Below are 21969 nucleotides of genomic sequence, written 5' to 3' on the forward strand. Positions count from 1 at the left end.
CATGCATGCATAGATCGCCTTAATTTACTCAGCTGCTAATGTTTATTAACCCATACCCAGGTTGCAGATCATTACAAAGGTCTTATACTAAGAGGTATTGCTTTGATCTTACAGAATGCATTGGCAGGAAATGTTGGAGGAATGCAGACAGTATGTGCTGACAGGAAGTGTGGGAGGAAGTCACATAATGTGTTAGCAGGACGTGAGGGAGGAAACCACATAAAGTGCTGGCAGGAAGTGTGGGAGGAAGTCTCATAATGTGCTGGTAAGAAGTGTGGGAGGAAGCTGCATAATGTGCTGGCAGGAAGTGTGGGAGGAAGCTGCATAATGTGCTGGCAAGAAGTGTGGGAGAAAGACAGGAAGTGTGGGAGGAAGGCACAGAATGTACTGTCAGAAAGTTTGGGAGGAAGGAACAGAGAATGTGCTGACAGGAAGTGTGGGAGGAAGTCACATATGTGGTCATTTTAACAATGGTGGTAAAAACCACCTACCTACGCTGTGATGGCCGCCAACATATCGCCACCGCGGCTACCATCTATCCGCCATATTATGAGCACTGCCGGACAGTGCTCATACTGGCGGACGGTGGTAAGCTGGAGCTGCTACCACCAGCACCGCCATGCCAGAAGAACACCGCCAGCCGTATCATGACCTGTGATTCGGCATGGGGGTGCTGCTGGCAGTAGCAGCGCCCTTTCCCGTTCCCTGACAGAAGACCTCCTTGACAATGGTAAGCCTGGCTTCCAACAGGGGAGGGGGTGGTGTGTGTGTGTGGTTGTGTGCATGAATGTGTGAGTGTGTGTGTGGATGCGTCAATGTGTGTTGTGTTGTTTGCATGGTTGTATGCGTGTAAGTGAATGCGTGTGGGAATGTGAGTGCATGTCTGCATGCCAGTGTGATTGTGTGTAAGAATGTGTGCAAGCATGTCTGGAAGTATGCGTGTATGAATGCATGTATGCCAGTGATAAGGTGTATGCGTAGTGTGTATCTGCGGGTGTGTGCATGTATGGGGTGGGGGAGGAGTGTGAGGATCAGAGGGGGGTGGGAGGTGTCAAGTGTGTGTTGGGGGGTGGGGGAGACACCTACCAGTGACAGAGAAGGAATTCTCTGTCACCAGTATGGCCTACTGCCATGGTTTTCGTGGGGTTGCCAATGCCACAAAAACCATGGTGTTAGGGAGACTTAAAATGCTGCTGGCGGTAGTACCTGCCATTCTCATAATGTAGCTGTATGTACCGCCAGCCTTTTGGCAGTACTACTGCAACATTTACACTCACTGCCGGGGTCATAATGACCCCCATAATGTGCTGGCAGGAAGTGTAGGGTGATGTCACAGAATGTGCTAGCAGGAAGTGGGGGAGAAAGACAGGAAGTGTGGGAAGAAGGCACAGAATGTACTGTCAGGAAGTGTGGGAGGAAGACACAGAGAATGTGCTGACAGGAAGTGTAGGGGGAAGTCACATAATGTGCTGGCAGGAAGAGTGGGAGGAAGCAGCATAATGTGGTGGCAGGAAGTGTGGAAGGAAGCCGCATAATGTGCTGGCAGGAAGTGTAGAGTGAAGTCACGGAATGTGCTAGCAGGAAATGGGGAGAAAGACAGGAAGTGTGGGAGGAAGGCACAGAGAATGTGCTGATAGGAAGTGTAGGCGGAAGTCACATATTGTGCTGGCAGGAAGTGGGGGAGGAAGCGGCATAATGCACTGGCAGGATGTGTGGGAGGAAGCCACATAATGTGCTGGCAGGAAGTGTGGAAGGAAGGCACAGAATGTACTGTCAGGAAGTGTTGGAGGAAGGCACAGAGAATGTGATGACAGGAAGTGTACGGGAAAGTCACAGAATGTGCTGGCAGGTAGTGTAGGGGGAAGTCACAAAATGTACTGGCAAGAAGTGTGGGAGGAAGACCGGAAGTGTGGAAGGATGACACAGAATGAACTGACGAGGTGTGGGAGGAAGACACATAATATGTGCTGACGGGAAGTTTCGGAGGAAGGCACGGAATGCGTTGGCAGGAAGTTTGGAAAGAAGTCACAACATGTGCTGACAGGAAGTGTGAGATGAAGGCACACAGAATATATTCACAGAAAGTTTAGGAAGAAGGCACAGAATGTGCTGGAAGAAGGTGTGGAAAAAGGCACAGAGAATGTGCTGATGGTAAGTTTGGGAGGAGGACACAGAATGTTCTAGCAAGATGTGTGGGAGGATGGTACAGAGAATGTGCCAACAGGAAGTTTGGGAGGCAGGCAAAGAATGTTCTAGCAGGAAGTGTGGCAAGTAGGCACAAATAATGCGCTAGCAGGAAATTTGGAAGAAGGCATGTAAGGAAATGCCTCTATTAATATGGAAACCCCCATGTGTTTTGACTACTGATGCTGGTTTTTCGTCACAGAGACCTGCTAAACAGACCTCAGTGCCATGACCCCAAATCGTGTATGTACAATGGTAGTTCCCAATTGGCATAGGCTAATTAGCACTGCAGACTGTAAGAGCAGGCTTAAACTGACAGCCCAACTTTGCCTTTTAAAGCAATGACAAAGCCAAACCTCCCTCTGCAATATGTGTAAGTGACCCCTGTGGCAGGCCTACTAAGCCCTAAGGCAGGTTGCAGCCTGTTTCACAGGAAGACCATGTATTTTACATGCTCTGGTGTGAAAATGTGAAACTATACGTTTTTACTGTGGAAACCTGGTCACCCCATTGATGAGTACAAGGTTACACACTGATCCCTCAGCTGCTCTAACCCCTGAACGGTGCACCCAAAGTTGATACTCAAAGGTATCAAACAACTTGATACATTGAGGCCGACCTGACCCTTAAATCGAAATAATGTAACACATTGCAGTGTGCAGCCTTTACAAAGTTACCACTGTGTTGCCTTTAATCTGTTGTGCCCTTAAATAGCTGCACAAGAGGCCTGTCCCTGGGACAGCTTTCTGCCCTCCTGGGGAAACGCACTAATGATTGCCTGGCAAGGAGACAAAAGAAGCATGCACTGGAGTGCCTCACCCCCTTCATTCACCGAGGAGTAGCTGCAGGAAGACCCCTGTTGACTGCATCTTATCCACAGCATCCTTGAGCACCTTCAGCGTCCTTCAGCCCATGCATGAGGACCACTTCCATAGGAATCCATTGCAAACCTTGAGCATCTTCACTGTCCTTCATCCCTTGCATCAGGACCACTTCCATAGGAATCTATTGCAAAGGGAATAACATGGCAGGAACTGCCTGGAGTCTGCTTCAACTGTGGAAGCAACTGTTTCTGTGGACCTTGCTGGTCCCCCTGACTGACTCTTTCTCCGCAATACAACTAACCAAACAGTTTACTCACTAAGGGCCTGATTTAAGGAAAGTGGCACTGCATTCACTTCAGTGCCACTTTTCTTGCGCCCCATAGTGCCCACCTAACGCAACCATGTATGCGTGGTATTTAATATACGGCGCACCATGACGCTAGTTTTCTACTTTGCAGGATTAGCGTAAAGGTTTTTGGCATTAATCCTGCGAAGCACATTGAGGCCCATTATAAATAATGGTGCGCCTCCTTTTAACGCCTGCTCTGTGCAGGTGTTAAAAATGCCGCAAGAAATGGCATAAAGAAATCATTTTGATTTCTTTGCGCCATTTTTTCGTCCTCCTAGCGGGGGAACGTCCCCCCCCTTGCATACATTATGCCTGGCACAGGCATAATTTGACGCAAGGGGCTACACAGTGGCGCAATGTATGCATTTGTAAAGCTGGTGCAGCGATTTTGGCCTGGTTGGGCCACATTCCTGTAAAAACAAATTACACTAATGTGGCGCAAGGAGGCGCTATACCATCTCAAATCTGGGCCTAAGTTTTTAAGGGAAAAATTTTATGAATTTGTAATTGCTTGGTTGAGTAAAAGTGTTTATTTACTGTACCCTGTAAATTCGATATCTTCAGAACCCTCCAGTGGATCTTTTTTTTGTGGTGTCCAAAAATACATAGAAATGAAATGTATTTTTTTTTATAAACTGTTGTCTGATTTCTTGAGTGTTGTGTATATTTCTTCTTCAATTGTTTGGGTGCTGTTTAAATATGTTACACTTGTTCCATTGTGTAAGCCTTGCTGACCAGAGCCACAGCTACCCCGGGTTGAGTTAAAGGGTTTATTACTGGTTCTAAAGGGGCTGGTAAATGTATTAAATGGTCAGGTCGCACAACCACACCATATAATACACCCCATTTCTTCACGCACGTGTTGGCAGGAAGTGTGGTAGGACATCACACAATGTGCTGACAGGTAGTGTGGGAGGAAGGCCACCACAATACACAAACTGGAAGCATGGAAACAATTACACTAAGCTCTCAGTTGTCATGTGAGGTCTGTGATATAAAGACGATGTTACAAATTCAGTTTTCTATTTTATTTTAAAGGACATTGAGAGTTCCAGTACATTAACATGAGGTCGCTCCACGTGGTCGGAATTGGAGGTTCGCCTGCTGGCCAGTTCAGACAGACAGTGAAATTAAACACACAAAGGACAACACCTCTTACCCTGTCTGGAGGGCAGGACGGTGGGCGGAGGGACAGCAGCTTCTGGTGGCTTCATGTACATGAGAAGAGAAACATTAAATCCAGTTAGAGACTCAGGTGGATTTCTGACACAGAAGCTATTTTACACTACATCAGCTCCTTTGCAGTGACGCAGAGTAGATGATATCTGCAGCATTTCTGCCACAGGCAAACAAAAATGGATTGGTCCTTGATAAAGGTAAGGCAAAAAGGAGAAAGAAACAGCCTTGTTTAGTTAAATTTTATCAAAGATATCAATATATTTTTTCAAAAACTAGCCAAACATTAAAAGTTTCAAACATTATTTAGCAAATGTAAAGCAAAAGGTTTGGTTGCAAAACATGTAAAACTTTGGGGGGAAATGGGAAGGCTTGTTTGTATATTTTACCACCTAATTTGGTGAGCGAGGTCTGTTTTGTGTGGCTGTTGAGTTACAAATTGTGGTCCTAAGCATAACTTGTGAATTTCATTTGAATTCATAGCTAAAACTTCACTTTAGCACACTGGACCCTCCTGGAGTCTAAACTGTGGGTACAGATGACCACATATTTCTAATGAGTCATTGAGGAAAAACTAATTGAGACAGCACATAAAGGTATGATCTTGGCTCATGGCTGAATTCAGAAAAGCTGCTGATCCTCTGAGAAAGAGACTGTGCCTCCAATGCTGAAAGAAGTCAGGCAGTAAGTCTTACAGTGGTCTGTCTGTCACCTAGTAAACACGCCCACTGTTAAAAGGCTACCACAGACCCCTCTTTCTAAAGCAGCCACCCCATTCAATATGATCTACCTAGTTCACACTGGGCCCTTCCCTCCCATATAAGTATAAGTTGGTGGCCATTCATTCTTACTCTGGGTTTGTAAGGATTAGGCTGCAGTACTACAGAACCTGTCACCTGCATCGCTACAGTCCCAAGTTGGCAATTTAAAATGTATACAGTAGAATCACAGCCAGGTAATGTGCAGCTAGTGCACCAGCGTCTGCTGCTAACTTCCAATAATTCCATCCTACTGCATAATTATAGTGGTTACTATTATTTGCAAACTCAGGAAGATGTATTTCTTGTTTTCTTTACAGAGTAAAATTAAATCTATTTATCTGAAATTATTTGTTTAATATCTACTTATGAATGCAGGAATGTTACTTTTTCTGTGCAATGAATATGGGTTAATGAAAATTAGCATCTGAGGGAAGTAAGACAATCTATGCATGTATGTATCCACACAATTGTATATTTCTTACGTCTACAATACATCAAGCAACCTGATTACACTCTACTTTCTTTATGGAACTGCAAACACCCTGGCACCACAGAGGAATTATTCGCACTTTCCAGACTTGTCCTAGAACTGAGAGCTAACGAAACTAAAGTACAAAAATTTATAGATAATAGTACTTTTAGTGAGCTGACATGGATCTTCCTCCAGCCGGGGTCTTCTGTATACGGGGTACGGTGGCTAGTGCCTGTTGAGCGGAGAGGTCTGGCAGGGGAGTAGAAGGTGATGCAGTGGTTGAGGTAGGTGGGTCCTAGGTCTTGGAGAGCCTTGTATGCATGGACAAGGATTTTGAAGTTGATCCTTTTCTCGACAGGGAGCCAGCGGCGATCTCTTAGGTATCTGGGGATGTGTTTGTGGAGGGGGCCATCCAGGATGAGTCTGGTAGAGGCGTTTTGGATGTGCTGTAGTTTCTTAAGGTTCTTCTGGGTGGTGCGTAGAGGGAGTTGCCATAGTCAAGTCTGCTGGTGACAAGGGCTTGGGTTACAGTCTTGTGGCAGTCATTTGGGATCCATTTGAAGATCTTCTGGAGAGTTCGGAGTGGATGGACACAGGAGGATGTGACAGAGTTGACTTGGCGGGTCATGGCGAAAAATGAATCCAGGATGAAGCTGGGTTTGCATGTGTGGTTTGTTGGGGTGGGGGGAGCTGAGAGCAGCAGGCCACCAGGAGTCATCCCAGGCTGATGTGGAGGGTCCCAGGATGAGGATCTTGGTCTTGCCAGAGTTGAGCTTGAGGCAGCTCTCCTTCATTCAGGCGGCAATGGCTTTCATCCCGTTGTGGAAATTCTTCTCAGCAGTTGTAGGATTTTCGGTCAGCTGGGTGTCATCAGCATAGGAGACGATGCTCAATCTGTGGTCCCTGATGATGGACGTGAGCGGGGCCATGTAAATGTTGAAGAGTGTGGGGCTCAGGGAGGAGCCCTGGGGTACTCCAGAGCTGATCTTCGTAGGTTCTGACAGGTATAGCAGGAGTCTGATTCTCTGTGTTCTGCTGGTCAGGAAGGAGCGTAACCACTGTAGGGCCTTTCCGTGGATGCCAGTTGCATGGAGTCTAAAGCAGAGGGTGTGATGAGAGACCGTGCCAAAGATGGCCGATAGGTCCAGTAGAGTGAGGGTTGCTGTTTGGCCATGGTTGAGAAGCGAGCAGGTGTCATCTATAGCAGCGAGGAGGACGGGCTCCATGCTGTGGTTGTTCCTGAAGCCTGCTTGGAAGATGTCCAGGATGTTGTTATCCTAAATGTGTTTGTGGAGCTGTGTGTTGATGGCCTTTTCGATGGCCTTGGCTGGAAAAGGCAGTAGAAGATGGGGCCATAGTTCTTGAGGTCCAGGGGGTCGGCCGTGGGTTTCTTCAGGAGCAGATGGATCTCGGCATGCTTCCAGTCCTCGGGGAAGTTAGCCTTCTCCATGGAGCAGTTAAGAATGTGGTGAAGCTCCGGTGTGATGGAGGTGCTGGCTTTGTTCAAAATGTGATGAGGACAGGGATCAGTAGGGACTCCAGAGTGGATGCTGCTCATGATGGAGTGGGTCTCGTCCATGGTGAGGGTGGTCCAGCAGTGCAGGATCTGTGAAGGTTTAGAGGATCTGAGCTGGAGGGTTGTTGGTGGGCTTGGAGGCTCTTGAGGTCCTAAGCTATCATAGATGTCCTCGATTTTTCAATGGAAGAAGGTAGCTAGTCTGTTGCAAAGTTCCTGAGATGGAGGGATGTTTGCGTTTTCAATTGGGCTTTGGCGAACTCTTTCACCATAGCAAAAATCTCTTTGGTGTTGTGTGCGGTGGTGCTGATCCGGTACTGCATTGCAGATTTACTAGTGGATCTGATGAGGCGGTGATGAGATTTGATGGTGGATTTGAAGGCCGCGAGGTCTTCCGGGGACTTGCTATTTCTCCATCTTTTTTCTAGCCATCTGCAGGCACGAATGGAGTCCTGGAGTGTGGAGGAGAATCCGCTGGCTTTCTTGAGGTTGTGTTTAGCTGAGGTCATCTGGAATGGCCCTAGGGTGTTGGTGCATTCGGAGATCCATAGGTGGAAGTGCCATGCTGAGATGTTTGCATCTGTGGCAAGGGGAGGAGGTGACTTGCTGACGGTGTTGGTGAGCAGCTCCTATTTGATCTGGTTCCATTTCCTATGTGAGGAGTGGAGGGTGCGGAGGTGGACGGTAGGTCTAGAGATGGAGAAATGAATGCAGTGGTGGTCGGTCCAGTGTAGTGTTGAGGTGTTGTCGATGGTGATGCTGTTGCTGGCGGAGAAAAATGGAGTTGAGTGTGTGTCCAGCGATGTGTTTTGGTGAGGTGACCAGTTGCTTCAATTGCCTATTGTGGCGAGGTTCCTGAGCAGGGAAGCGGTGTTGTGGTCATTGCAGTTATCGATGTGATAGTTGAGGTCGCAGAGGAGAAAGTAGTTAATGGAGGCAAGTACGTGGGGAAATATGATGTCGACTATGGGGTTGCTGAAGGCTGGATGGGGGCCAGGTAGCCTGTAGATGAGGGTGCTGTGGAAGGTGGACTTAGGGGTGATGTGGATCTGGAAATAGAGGTGCTCCATGAGGGGGAGTGTTCTTCTGCGTTGGTTGTCAGGTTGAGGGTGAATTTGAGGACCGGTCTATGCCGAGCAGTTTGTAGTCGCTGGGGATGGCAATGTTCAGTGCTGAAGCTGGGTTCATCCATGTTTCAGTGAGAAATGCAATGTCTGGGTGGGTGGAGTCTAGCAGGTCCCAGAGTTCAACAGTGTGTTTGTTGGGGGAGCGTATGCAGATGCAGTTGAGGTGGTCTAGTGGGTGCTCGATGGTCCACTGGCAAGAGGGTCCAGTGTTTGGTGTAGGGTGAGGGTGTGGTGGCAGTAGAAGCAGGAAAAAGGTCCGTGGGTGTCTCTGGGTGATGCGAGATGGCAGGCGGTGGAGAGTCCTCAGTTCAGCACATGGAGGGTCTCCGTGTTGTAGCAATGGATGGTTGGAGGAGCAGGGTTCGTGGCGCTGGGCGCGGTCCAGGTGCAGAAGAGAGCAGACGGGCCTGCATTTGATGCACCTTCGGCCGCACAGCAGACACCATTAAGAAGAGGAAGGCAGGAGCTTCCGGTCAGCTGGGAGGCAGAAGGGTGGGAAAGCGCCTCCCACGGAGGGGGGCAGGGGGGCAGGGCAGCAGGGACAAGGGAAAAGGTGCAAAGTAAGAAAGGTGAAAAATGAGGAAACCGAGGCAAAAAAAAGAAAAAGAGACATGAAGGAATATAGATGACAGAAAGCAAAAGACACACACAGACAGTTGGCCACTAGGCTACCAGAGATGAGGCGCAAGCGGGTGCCTGTGGGTGGAGGTAGGCCTCGAACCAAGAGTCAGGCAGGCTCTCCGTTCGATTCGCAGCAGAGGCAGCAGCAACAGGTGGAGCTGCGTAGAGCGGAGCGAGCAGGCACTGACCAAGAGGTCAGAGGAGTCGCCATCTCAGTGCGCAGCAGATGCCATTAAGGGTAAGATTTCAGATTATAGATTCATTTAAAAACAGTTCTAGTCCAAAGATTTGGGGCTGTTACAGTCACCACATATACGTTAAACAAACTTTGTCAAGCATAGGCTCATTCTATTCTATTCTATTTGTGGCATCTTATATAGTGTGCAGCTGTTCTGAAAGGCCTCCTGGAGCTGAGATAGACACACCTGCAAGACCAAGGCAAGTCTGGCTAAGGTTTAGAATACATGGGCCTTTAGTAGTTTCCTAAAGGAAAGTTCTGACTGCATTTGTCTTTGTTTAGCAAGGTGGGCATACCACAGCTTGGTGGTCTTGACTTTGGGGATGGTCAGCAAAGGCGAGCTCTTGGATCGTAATGATCTCCTGGGTATGTATGGGCACAACAGTTTTTGAATCAAAAGAGGACCTTTTCCCTGCATAGCTCATGAACAAACTATTGCATTTATTGCAGCACACATGGAACAACTCCATGAAAACAATGGAGTAGGAAAACTCTATTCAGGTCCTGTACAAGCTATCAAACACAAACTGTGAAACTACTGCACTAGTCTTCATGCCAATTTTGCTTATTCCAGAAGGATAGCTGCCCAGCTCATCAAAGATATTGAGATAAGCAATGCAAAAGATGTTCTGTTACTTGTTTATAATATTATGTGTGTTTTTCAAAGAAAATATATGCTGTACCTGAATTAGGATACTGTGCTATTAGAAGTGTATGCAATGATTTGCAGAGTTGCCAACAAGAACTACAGCAAAGTAGAGCTAGTTTTAATTTGCAGTGGGTATAAATAATAAGCAGGTTTTTGCACCAACAACTGGAGCCTACTCCACACCCTCCCTTTGACTGACCACAGGTCACACGCTTGATTCATGGTACAATTTCCTTTCCAATTGTAACTTATCAATTTGAAAATTGTTTTGAAACTGAATAATTGGGATGGTATAAAAACCTGCCAACACCACAATGTTGCAGTTCTTTATCAGGGCATATGCAGTTGCAGCACTCCAATGGGACCAGTGTTTACCGCTAAGGCTTACCGGAATGTAATGGGGACCCTGGATTTTGCTCTGCATTGTTCCTTCCCATCATCCTGAGGGAAATATGATAGTGGAAAGGAAGAACCGTGACTTAAAGCAATCCTTAACATCTAGAGTATTAGGTTCAGGTTGTAGTTGGATCTATCACCTGTGTGGAGTTCAGAGAGCTTCAAATAATCTGCCTGGAAGATATTTGTGTTTCTGGACCTCCTATGAGGTCCTGTTTGGCATACAGACGTATGTTCTAGAGCTTGATAACCTTTTGACATCAATGAAGGTTTTTCTGTCTTAAAGGAACTACAAGATGTCCAGGATGAGCGTAGAAATGACATCAGCGTTCTGCCACTAATGAAGTGAAGGAGCAACCAGCGTCTTCTGGCTGGATTCTTAAATCTGGGAATCTAGTTTGAGAGAAGATAATGGATAAGGAGGAGTTTGGTCCACAATAATGAGCACTGGAGCAAGTCCTTGGCATTGAAGGTACTAGAATTGTGATTTTGCCACTGCTTGTTGCTTGCCGAAACAAAGGGGTTGTTTCAATTGATTTGATTAAACTACATCATGTGGCCCGTTCTACACAGTAGGCAACAAGTGCTCCTGGGTTGTGTCCTGCCTTCTCGCACTATCCTGCAGGAAACCCCTCTACGATCATTAAGTAATACAAATGTGGCTTCTTCTCGCCTGGGGACTACAGATGCTGAACTTCTGCTAGTTTCTGCTGCTACTGGTAATTCAGGATAGAGATGGGAGTCTACAGTTTTCAACTGCAGCTTCTAACAATTAGGTTGTTTCCCACCTTTGGAAGTGCCTACCTGTTCTCCTTTACCACATGAGGTCCCTGTTTTTGCACAGACTGCCTCTGGTTACTTTGTTGATATTAATGTTTTTTTTTCAAATGGTGGACGTGCATTTCTTCTTTGGCTGAAACATACTTATCTGATTCTTCCATGGTTTTACATTTGGATTTTGATTTCACTTCTTTTCCTATTCATTTGGATTGGATTTGCTACAGTTTTCGTCTTACTTCTGAAAGGACATTACCTTCCAGAATGCTTTGCTCTACAAATGGTAGCTGAGGTGCTGAAGCCTCATTATTCTTCACATAAAGGGTGAAGAGACCTGTCCCTTGTGTACATATCTCTGATGGAATTGCTTGGAATAAGGTCCCATTTGATATTTTTGGTCCGACAGAAACTTTACAAATTCGTTATGTATTTAAGGTCGCTAGGGATTACATAATTACTCCAGGTTTGATATCCGATTAATGGGATGTAAAGACGGTCAAAAACATGAATTAGAATCTTATTCAGTATTGTAAACTGAAGATTTGTATTTAAATTCTGCTAATTATGGTGAATTGTGTAGGTATCATCACTATTCTCATCACTATTTACACAGAGCTGGTACTCTACGTACAGTTTTCAATTACACACAATGGGAACATTGCCCAACACCACCAGCGGGTATTTAAAAAAAAGGCATATATTTGTCTGGTCACAACCCTTTAGGCCCAGTATCATTATAAGCTTACCCCTTCCCCATCAAAGAAACCTATTTTGACCGAAACAAAATTTATATATTCTGACTCATTTATTTCCCAGTTGACCCTATAGGGCTATGAGTATTGGACAGATTTTTTTTTATTTGAAGTCGATTTGAACACAACACTGGCAAGTCTAGGGCATTGATGCTTTATTTAGAGCTTGTCTGATCCCTTGGCAAATGATCTTTTTGAACAAAACAGTGCAACAACCACTTGCCTGGGTCTGGCTAAAATTAAATAAATTAACATACCTAGTATTCTCTCTAATGCAAGTTTTAACTACTGGCAACATTTTACAAATTTTACAAAAGAACGGCTAAATGATATGATACAGAATGGAACATTTAACTCTTAAATGTCAGGTCCGGATGAATGGTTAGTGTGGCCAGTCGACACTAATGGTTGTAATGCACATTTTTTGTAAACTCCGTTTCATATTTCAAAGCTAGCATACCAGCCCCCGTACATGCACTACACTCAGCAGTAGTTACCACCTATGGTGTAGGGCACTAGGAAAGTTAGTCCAGCAATGGGCACAGCATTCAACCTTATCTGCAGTAAAGGAACACCTATCTCTCCTCTCCATGACATGGATTTACAAGATTTCTTGTTGGGTCCTAGACCACCATGTTCTAAATGTTCTTATATACCTTTTATAATGAGATTTGGAAAATTTCTAACAAGAAGCTGCTGAACGCTTGAGAGAAATTGACAGGTCCCATTTAGAAAAGGCATTGGCTGTTGTGGATAATGGCATGACTCCATTGTCGACTCACATTTATTCTTTGAATAATATTGCATCATCTGGATTTGATATCACAGAGAATTTTAAAAAATCTATTTTCTCCAGCATGGGCAAAATCAATTAATATCGATTATGCAACCTATTTGGACATTGCAGGTTTTGAAATCAAACCGTGGACTGTGGTTTTATCCGAACCCAACAGAGTTTATTTTTGCCTTATAATTTTCCAAGCACACAAAGACTGACAGTGGAAAAAGATGCAACTTATACAATGCTGAAAACAAAGCTTTTAGGAAAAGTTGCCCTACTCTGTAGCTGAAACACCATCTGCTGTGTGATTAATACATGGATTTATTTAATTACCAGCCTCTACATTTCATTTTACATCTTGTCTGAAACATTTCCAAGTAGGAAAATATGAAGATATAAAGCTATGGGGGAGAGTTTGTTCACAAAACTTGTTTTTTGGCTTTCGTTTACAGATGTTTGAGTGGCAAAACTGAAGCCTTCCTTAGTGGAAATGAATGTGAAACTTAGTTTGGCCATTAATTCATTTGCAAAGCAGTGACACTTCATGGGGCGTGCAATGCTTCCATGTCTAATTTAGTGTTATATTTGTGGGCATCCCAGTCTCCTTGATTCAGGCCAGGGTTCTGATTGCTTTCAAATGGAAGTTATTTGATCCTGAATGCCCACGTTTGTTGTGATATGAAACCAGGTGTCCCATATGTGGTGAGTTTCCAGGGTCGGGACTTGATGTAATAATGTGTTATTTTCACCCACACACACGGTTAGGGAAGTTACCTAGTGCCTTGTCCATTTGTATTTTAACTTTAACTTTGTAAGTTAATCCGATTGAAAGCCTTAATGTTCCAAATGGACATGACATTAACATCTGTTTGAGAAACTCGAGAAGCTTATGATCTTCAATTTTCACTGAATAATTAATGCTTCAAATACGGCAGGAGTAGTACATCTTTTTAAAGCGATTGGGTCTGGCTTTGTGAGCACGTTCCACACTGTATTTTGAGAGATACCATACTTTTTGCACTCTTTGGTTTCCAGTGTATTTGGAGGCATACCACTTGTGTTATTCCTGGTCCTGGTCATTTTTATTTTGGTTCTACTTTTGTTGCTCCGCAATGGATGTTTCCCCTTGAGGCCAAATGGTGATGGACCTTCCACACGTCCTGCTGTGACGTGAACACATGGTACAGTACTTTGGAGTGCCTCTGCTCCAGGAATTGAATTTGAAGTGGTGCTTGTCCTTTAGACCATAAATGGGTTAGATGTTTATGTACTGCAATAGCATCACACCTGGCGAAGACAACCTGGGACATAAGTGGTTGCCTGCCCTGAGCCAGGTGACTCCATATTACAGATCAAAGAGTTTCTGGGGCCCAAGCCTGAGGTCTGGCTATTCCAAAATTATAGAATCTAAAGAAAGCATAGTATGCTGAAGAAGAACATCGTCCTCACACTTAACCTGAAATCTTTCCATAGTGAGGCAATACACTTAAACAGAGTTCCATTCTTCAGTGGAAGTCTTTTAACCTGATATCCTCTACTCCCCTGTTAAGTCTTTCAACCAGCTATTCTAACCATTTTCTGTGCAAAAATAAAGATCAAAAAAAGGTTTCATGATGCACTCTTACATGGGTATTGCCACTGTATCAAGGTATTTTTTATCTGTATTACAACTTGCCGTTGCACTGCTTGTCAAAGCACTCTTTGTTACTAGTAGACTAAACAGGTCTCTTTCACATGAGGGACTCAGGAGTACTTATAAATCATTCTAACTGTGACAATAACTGTATGTTCTTCTGTGTGACATGCAGGGCCTTCATGTTAATGTAAGCTCACTGAAACAGAAAAAAGCTTACAACTTTGATTCACATGGGCTAGTGACAGCAATTCATTATTGCTTAGTATTTACATTTTTCAGGATGTGTAGGCTTATGAAATAAAGTTAAGTTAAACATTCAAAGGTCTACAAGAAAGGATGTGTTTTGGTGAATATTCACAAGGCTGACGTGAGGCTAAATGGAAGAACGTGTAGGTGGTAATGCTGCTAATTCATCATGACCCTGAGGTACTGTTTGTCCTTAGGATGGAGGCAAATGTGAAAGTATGTATGCAGCCAAAAGGTCTTTCTCCTTTATAAGAGATGGCCCTTACTGGGTACCAATGGAAAGGATAGTCCTCTAAAGGATTCCTTTAGGAACCTTAAACCGCAAATGGTTCTTCGCCGGTCTTACCTTGTACTTGTCAGCTCATGCCTTGAGACACTGCTTTGCTTTTGATCATTTCTCCTTCAGTGCTCTTAAGAGGTGTAGAAATGAGTTCCTCCTCCACTGATATTTTCTTAATTGAGAACATGGGGGCCTGATTTAGAACTCAGTGGACCGGTTACTTCCTCACAACGGTGACGGATATCACGTTTGCTGAAATCTAAATCCCATAGATTATAATGAAATTTAGATTTTGGTGGACAGGATATCCGTGACCATTGTGACAGAGTAATCCAGCCTAAGAGTTCTAAATCAGGCCCCGAATCTTTTATTACGTCAGTCTTACAGTAAGAACATTGTGGGCATGGGATGACCCACACCACGAAGCAGTCATTCCATGTTGTCTACAAGCTGTACTTGAAAAATGAACGGGCATGGACACACATCCTGGATCCCTATTCCGGTGGTTCAGTGAACGTACTACCCATGTACCTCAGACACTGCACTTGAGCTTGGACTGGTGAACCTACCACAAACCTTTCTAGAAGTCAAGTACATAAGAGTTTGTCCACTCTATGGAGTCTGAAATAATGTACCACACATACCTGTGCTAATCATACTAGTTCCAGGTGAGGTAAGGGTTCACTCCTGTGTCTGACTACAGTGAAACTAGTGTACAGTTTAACTACCTCCCAGGCTATGGTGGTTGGAAAGAGTGAGCGTGCATCAAATACAGGTCTGTAGTTCAACCAGGATCAATGCCTCTGAAGGTGCAGATCAATGTGTTGGGGCAAGGTACATTTCTTGGGATAGTACTGTAGAAGTTAGGGACAACATTGAGAATAGCAACAGGAAAAATTTGAAAGTTTTCTTAACAGTCTGTAATAAATTAGCAATGAGCTGCCAAGATCAACCAAGGCAATACACTGGTGAGCCTTTATGATTCAGCTGACATCTGATGAGAAATCCATGCTGGTGACAGCACACCATGGACAGGAAGCAACTATTAGATCCATGGTAAGGAACCAGGAGTTCGGAAGGCCAGAGCAAGGGATCGGTGAAGAGAAGAAGAAATGGGGATGAAGGAACTCTTGGCAGCACATTGCAGCATATGCTTTGATCTTGATGTTCCCTTAATATTTTCTTTGCTTAGTTTTTAGGGTACACTTACCTCCTGATTGGTTAGAACTCCAGAATCTGCTTCCTCATGGGATTCATGCCCAATCCCCAACGAGAGTTTAACAGTAAGCTCCACCCACCTACAGTTTAATAGAATCGAGATATAAAAAGTTAGTAATTTTATATGTACACAGAGATGTTTTAGCCAAGAGGAAAAAGAGAAAGAGAGAGATAAGGCAAGGGAGTTTGGTGGAGATATGGGTGTTCGAGGTTGTGGTACTATCCACAATCACCTCCCTCTCCTCTCTCTTAGTTGATTTTTACCCATCAAGGTGCAATTATGAATTGAGGGCAGGTAGATCAGTGCTGCCCAACCACGATCGTGAAGGGCGGTGACCATGAAAAATGTGTTCTTCTCATAAAATATGCAAATGCTTCTAATCTAGCATCCTTTTGTGTAAATGCATCCCATAATGATATCACTAAATGGGGCTAGCTCGGGAGCATCACAGACTATGACAGATCCCTGCTCCACTACAAGATATTAAAAAAATAAGTAATGAAAGTTAAAGATATATAAGGGACTGTGGGCCAGATGCAGGAAACGTTTAGCGAGTCGCAAACGGCAAAAATTGCCGTTTGCGACTCGCTAAACGCATTTCCCTATGCAGAAATGCATATTGCGAGTCGGGACCGACTCGCAATATGCATTTCAGAATCGCAAATAGGAAGGGGTGTTCCCTTCCTATTTGCGATTCGGAGTGGAATGCAATACCATTTGCGACCGCATATGCGGTCGCAAAGGGTATCGCAGTCACCATCCACTTCAAGTGGATGGTAACCCACTCGCAAATTGGAAGGGGTCCTCATGGGACCCCTTCCACTTTGTGAATGGACCCAAAATTATTTTTTCAGGGCAGGTAGTGGTCCAAGGGACCACTACCTGCCCTGAAAAAATACCGAAACTAAAGGTTTTTTTTTTTTTTTTAAGTGCAGCTCGTTTTCCTTTAAGGAAAACGGGCTACACTTAAAAAAAAAAACTGCTTTATTGATAAAGCAGTCACGAACATGGAGGTCTGCTGACGACAGCAGGCCTCCATGTTTGCGAGTGCCTAGACTCGCTATGGGGCCGCAATTTGCGACCCACCTCATGAATATTAATGAGGTGGGTCATTGCGACCCCATAGCGAGTCGCAGACGGTGTCTGAGACACCGTTCTGCACTGGAAATTGCGACTTGCGAATTTTCCAAATTTGCTACATCTGGCCCTAGATGCTCAATGTCCTTGAGTCATTGATAGGGCTGTTTCTAATAGTAACTACCTTTTAGTCACCCACCATCTGACCTGGCCGCTTTACACCTACTCTGATCTCTCCACCCCAGGTCTAACTTTACACATGCATACTTGGTGGATGGTAGCCTAAGCAGACGTTTGCAGTATATAGGGCAACATAGCATAAAATATCATAAAATTCACTCTGTTTGATGTCACTCAGATTCACAAGCCACACTCAGCACCATCCATTCAAGTCTTGGTGAGCACTTCCCACTTCATGGGTTACTATTATAGGTCTCCCCCAACATTCAAGATCTGACCAACACTGAGGGTCTGCCAACATTGATTAATTCCTTCGGGTGAATCCCCAGATATATCAGGCTTAAGCTGGTGCATATAAAATAGCCTAATGTACAGCACTCTTCCCGATGGACCCCACATAAAGGCAATCAATGGCTATGGCCATTTCAGAGCATTATTTGTATCACAGTGTGCATTAACTGCTAATTGATCAATAACGTTTGTCTATGAGCTTGTGCTTGAGATGTCTAACTTCATCTTGTGCACCTAAACTCCACTTTCTTGTTTCTAACTTTATGTTGTCCACTTCATCTGACTTATTTGTTCTATACCTCACTTTTGTTCACCATTTTACCACTCAGAAGACCCTAGGATCTTGAATCAGGCCTTACATTTATCCAAGGTAGAATTAGTTTTGTACAGCTACCGACAATATCTAATCAATCAATCAGAAATTGTAAAGCCACTACTCACCCGTAGTGGTCTCAAAGCCTCTGGAATCAAATTCAATCAAAACCTAAGATCTGACTGTTTCTTCCTACAAGACCTGACCTCCTCCAGCATGGACTTTACTATCCACTTGTACTATTCTCCACAGAAGCACTTAGCCAATGCTTTCTTGACAGATATTGCTCTCTTCCTCTGACCTTATGTCCTACAAACCCAGACTTTCTTTTTTTTAGTTCATAGCTTTCCTCTGAATGTGACCTGTTTCCTCCTGATTTGACATCACCCCACAATACCAAATTAGACATTAGAAAGGGAAAAAGCTGATAGTTCAAATATTTGAATTAATGTCAACCACTATTAATTAGTCAGTGGTATTCCAGTCTATTGATTTTTTTGCCCAACGTGCTACTCAAGACAGACACTAGTCTTGTGCAAATCAGGAATGAATAGGAATAAGCAAACCAGAACTGCCAACTGCTTGAAGTAAACTCACCCACTGGTAATTATTCAGAGCCTCATTCCAGTCTATTGTTATTTCATCCAGGTAACCTGGCCTGGCGGGATCAAGCCTTCGTTTTTTTTTAACGTATGAGTGATTAATTGTCTAAAACGGATTGGATTCTGGTCCTGAGGAATTATCAGTTTTTGAAATTATTTCACAGGTTCCAGTCATCAGTTTTTGTTTTTACCTAAATGTGACGCCTTGGGTGCTACGTGATTAACCAGACAAGGTCTCATGTTCTCTGTGCTGTTGGACTCAAGCAATACCTCACTGATAAGTCCCAACTAGGCTGAAATGGTCCTGGGTTGCTTGCGTACTTGTCTGTGGGTGACTTGGTCCGGCTGTTCGGCATTCAGTACATCTACTCTAGCGATGAGATAACTTAGGGTCTGATTTTGAACTTGGCAGACGGGTTACTCCATCACCATGGTGATTGTTATACCGTTCAGTGAAAACTAAAACCCAAAGGACATAATGGGATTCAGATTTTGGTGGACAGAATATACGTCACCATTTTGACAGAGTGTCCTGTCCGCTGAGTTCTAAATCAGGCCTTTAGCTATATTAATAACACTCTGGAGCAGGAAGGACTAAGACTCATTTGCATATGGCTGGTCTCTGCCCAGAGTGACATAATGGTAAGAAAAGCAGCGGACAGAAACGCAGTCCGAGTAAGAGCCACTGGCTGAGATTAATTCAAAAGTTCCACTCGCCAAGTTTCATTTTTATAAGTGAAAAACAGTCAAATGTCAAACAAAATGAGAATCAATGGGTGATTTAGGCACCTCAATCCATGAAGCTCTTTGGTGATATAAAGCCAACTGTGGACTGTTAAACTGAGCCTTAGAGTATCATGGATAAGAGACACAACTGCACAGACACCGCATAGGAAGCATCCGAGAAGTGCTTATGTTCTTACAGAGAGGTCAGTGTGGCAGGACAACAGAAGGGGTGTCCTACCTGTTCTCAAAGTCCACGTCTGAAGTCATGTCTTCCCTCTCAGGACCAACACTTTTCACCCCGAGGATCAGAAAGGCACAGATGGAGATCACAGCCTTACATGCAGCTAAGAAGGGACCTGACAGAGTAGATCTGCTCTGATCATTCAGCAACGCTGACCCTGGCCCCAGGCCTTCTGATGTGATCGAGCGAGCGATGCTGCTGTGGGCCAGGCTGGAAGGTCCCATCCCCATTGACTCATAGGCAATCTCGTTCTTCAGGAACTTTGCCGCGGCCCGTGAGGAGAAGAAAGACTGAAGCAATGCTAGGAGGAAAGCAGAGTGTGTTAATATTGTACAGAAGTGCAGGTCTACCTGGCAGATGGTTCACTGTGAGCACATGTCTGGCAGATAAATTGACTGGACATTAGATTCACCAATGATTCTACAGGCTGGCCATGAATTTCACTCACAGTAAACCTCAGTGGGAGTTCTACAGATAAACAATAATTGTCATCACCCTTAATAAAATTGTTTGATATGGGGCTTATGTATTCCAAAACAACCTGGCAAGATCACAATAGCTACACTTCTACATTAGCAAAGCAGCCATCTCTCACAAGTCATTGCTCTATGACGTGTTTTGGGTGTATTACAGTAGTCAGCTAATATACCCACTTTTTGTTCTGTGAATACTAATTTAATCATATATATTTTTAAATAATGATATTTTGTTGCAGTTTTTTAAACTGAATTTATATTTGTTATTGCTTTATCATAAACTAGAGACATATACATAATAACAAAAAACAAAGTTCAAATTATGTAGTTAGGAAAAAAAGAAAACTGGCTGCTGGTAAAACTCTTTAAGCACCTGTTACCCTCTGGTGTAGTGACATGTTCATACCATCATTACACAGAAAACTGGAGGTGAGTTTCACCTTGAAACAATAGTCCACACAATTGCATTCTTAATTCTGGTTTAGTTTTTATTGCTCATATTGGAAAGAATTAATCACTGGATATCTTGATATGAGAATCAATAGTCAATCAGCAATGAATATTGGTATGTTAGCAGCTACAGCCGGCGTGTGTTTCGCACAAAGACCAGTTTTCTAAGCCTGTAAATTGACACAAAATAAAAAAACAATCACTAACAATATTTGAGTCAAAAATTGAAACATGGAAAGACTTTTATTTCCACAGTTGGGGCCTGATTACAAGTTCCTTGTAATATTCCAGGTACCGAATTACGAGTTTGACTTTACTTACCCAACCAAAACATATCGGATGCATTAAATATCTCAACTTTCCTTAAATCTCGGCAGGTCAAACCTGCTGAAATTTAATACAAGAAAATATATGGTATTTACTGCACACATGGATTTTGGTGCATTAAACACCAAAATCTGCATGTTATTCACCATGAACTCGTAATAGGTGTTATTTATTGCACCCAATAAATAACGTACCCCATGGCATCTGTACTTATCTGGGGCGATAAATACTGCCTTAGCTCATAATCAGGCCCTTAAAGTAAAAGATAGTTAAAACCTATTACATATTGATATTTAAACATTAACAAATTTCTAGCAAGTCATTTCACAGCCTTGAAAAAGTGGTCTTTTGCAAAACATGTGCCAGCTGTAGCTGTTAAAAAATGTATATCCTTTGTTTATTGACTGTTGGTTCTCATAACAAGATGTCAAGCAATAAATTCTCATTGCTTACTTACTCATGCCTACTACTTCTCCTGGGTATAGGCCACCCACCAGGACTCTCCCGTCACTCTGCCCTGGGCTTTTCTTTCAATCTTTACTCCAGGTGTAACCCATCTCCTTGCAGTCAGCCTCAAAGCCTCGGCGCCAGGTGTTTCTTGGCCTTCCTGTTGTCCTTTTCCCTTGAGGGTTCCAAGTCAGAGCTTGTCTGGTGATGTTTGATGTGGGCTTGCAGACCTATCCAACCCCAACATCTTTCCACAATTTCCTCATGAGCAGGGAGTTGAAAATTCTGTTGCCATAGGTCATTGTTTCCAATGGTGTTTGGCTAGCAGATTTGAAGGATTTTCCTCAGGCAGGTGTTGATGAACATCTGGACTTTGCTTTTGGTGGTCACTGTTGTTCTCCAAGTTTCTGCTCCATCCCGAAGGACCGATTTTATTTTAGTGTTAAAAAGCCTGATCTTGGTTTGCAGCATTAGGTCCTTGAGCTCCAGCTCTTCTTTAGGACAATGTTGGCAGCCCTTTCTTTGCTGACTCTTGCCTTGACATGAGAACCTGTGCCGTCCTGCTTGTCTGTGACACTGCCCAAGTAGGTGATAGCCTCAACATCTTCCACTGTATCGTCTGGAAGCGTGAATGCAGTTGTGCTGGCCATGTTAGCCAGGATCTTGTTTTTTCCCCTCTGAATGTTGAGGCCTAATTGTGCTGATGTGGCTGCCACCTTGTTGGTCTTCTTTGCATTTGCAGATGGGTATGGGTGAGTAGGGCCACGTCATTTGCAAAGTCCAGGTCGTTGAGATGCGTCCAAGATGTCCAATTCCCTTGGATATGAATAAAAAG

General features: G+C 44.0%; 1 protein-coding gene across 1 annotated transcript in view; it reads right to left on the minus strand.

Moving 5' to 3' along the window:
• Positions 1-21969, minus strand: part of LOC138257190 (probable E3 ubiquitin-protein ligase HERC1) — an 805868-nt gene that overhangs the window by 491823 nt on the left and 292076 nt on the right. Inside the window, exons 22-24 of the mRNA XM_069205891.1 lie at positions 19432-19735; positions 15996-16083; positions 4517-4565 (exon numbers count right to left, since the gene is read on the minus strand). Coding sequence (XP_069061992.1) covers positions 4517-4565; positions 15996-16083; positions 19432-19735 — 441 coding nt within the window. The remainder of the gene's footprint in view (positions 1-4516; positions 4566-15995; positions 16084-19431; positions 19736-21969) is intronic.

This window comes from Pleurodeles waltl, chromosome 1_2, assembly GCF_031143425.1.
Source record: "Pleurodeles waltl isolate 20211129_DDA chromosome 1_2, aPleWal1.hap1.20221129, whole genome shotgun sequence".
Taxonomy (NCBI): Eukaryota; Metazoa; Chordata; class Amphibia; order Caudata; family Salamandridae; genus Pleurodeles; species Pleurodeles waltl.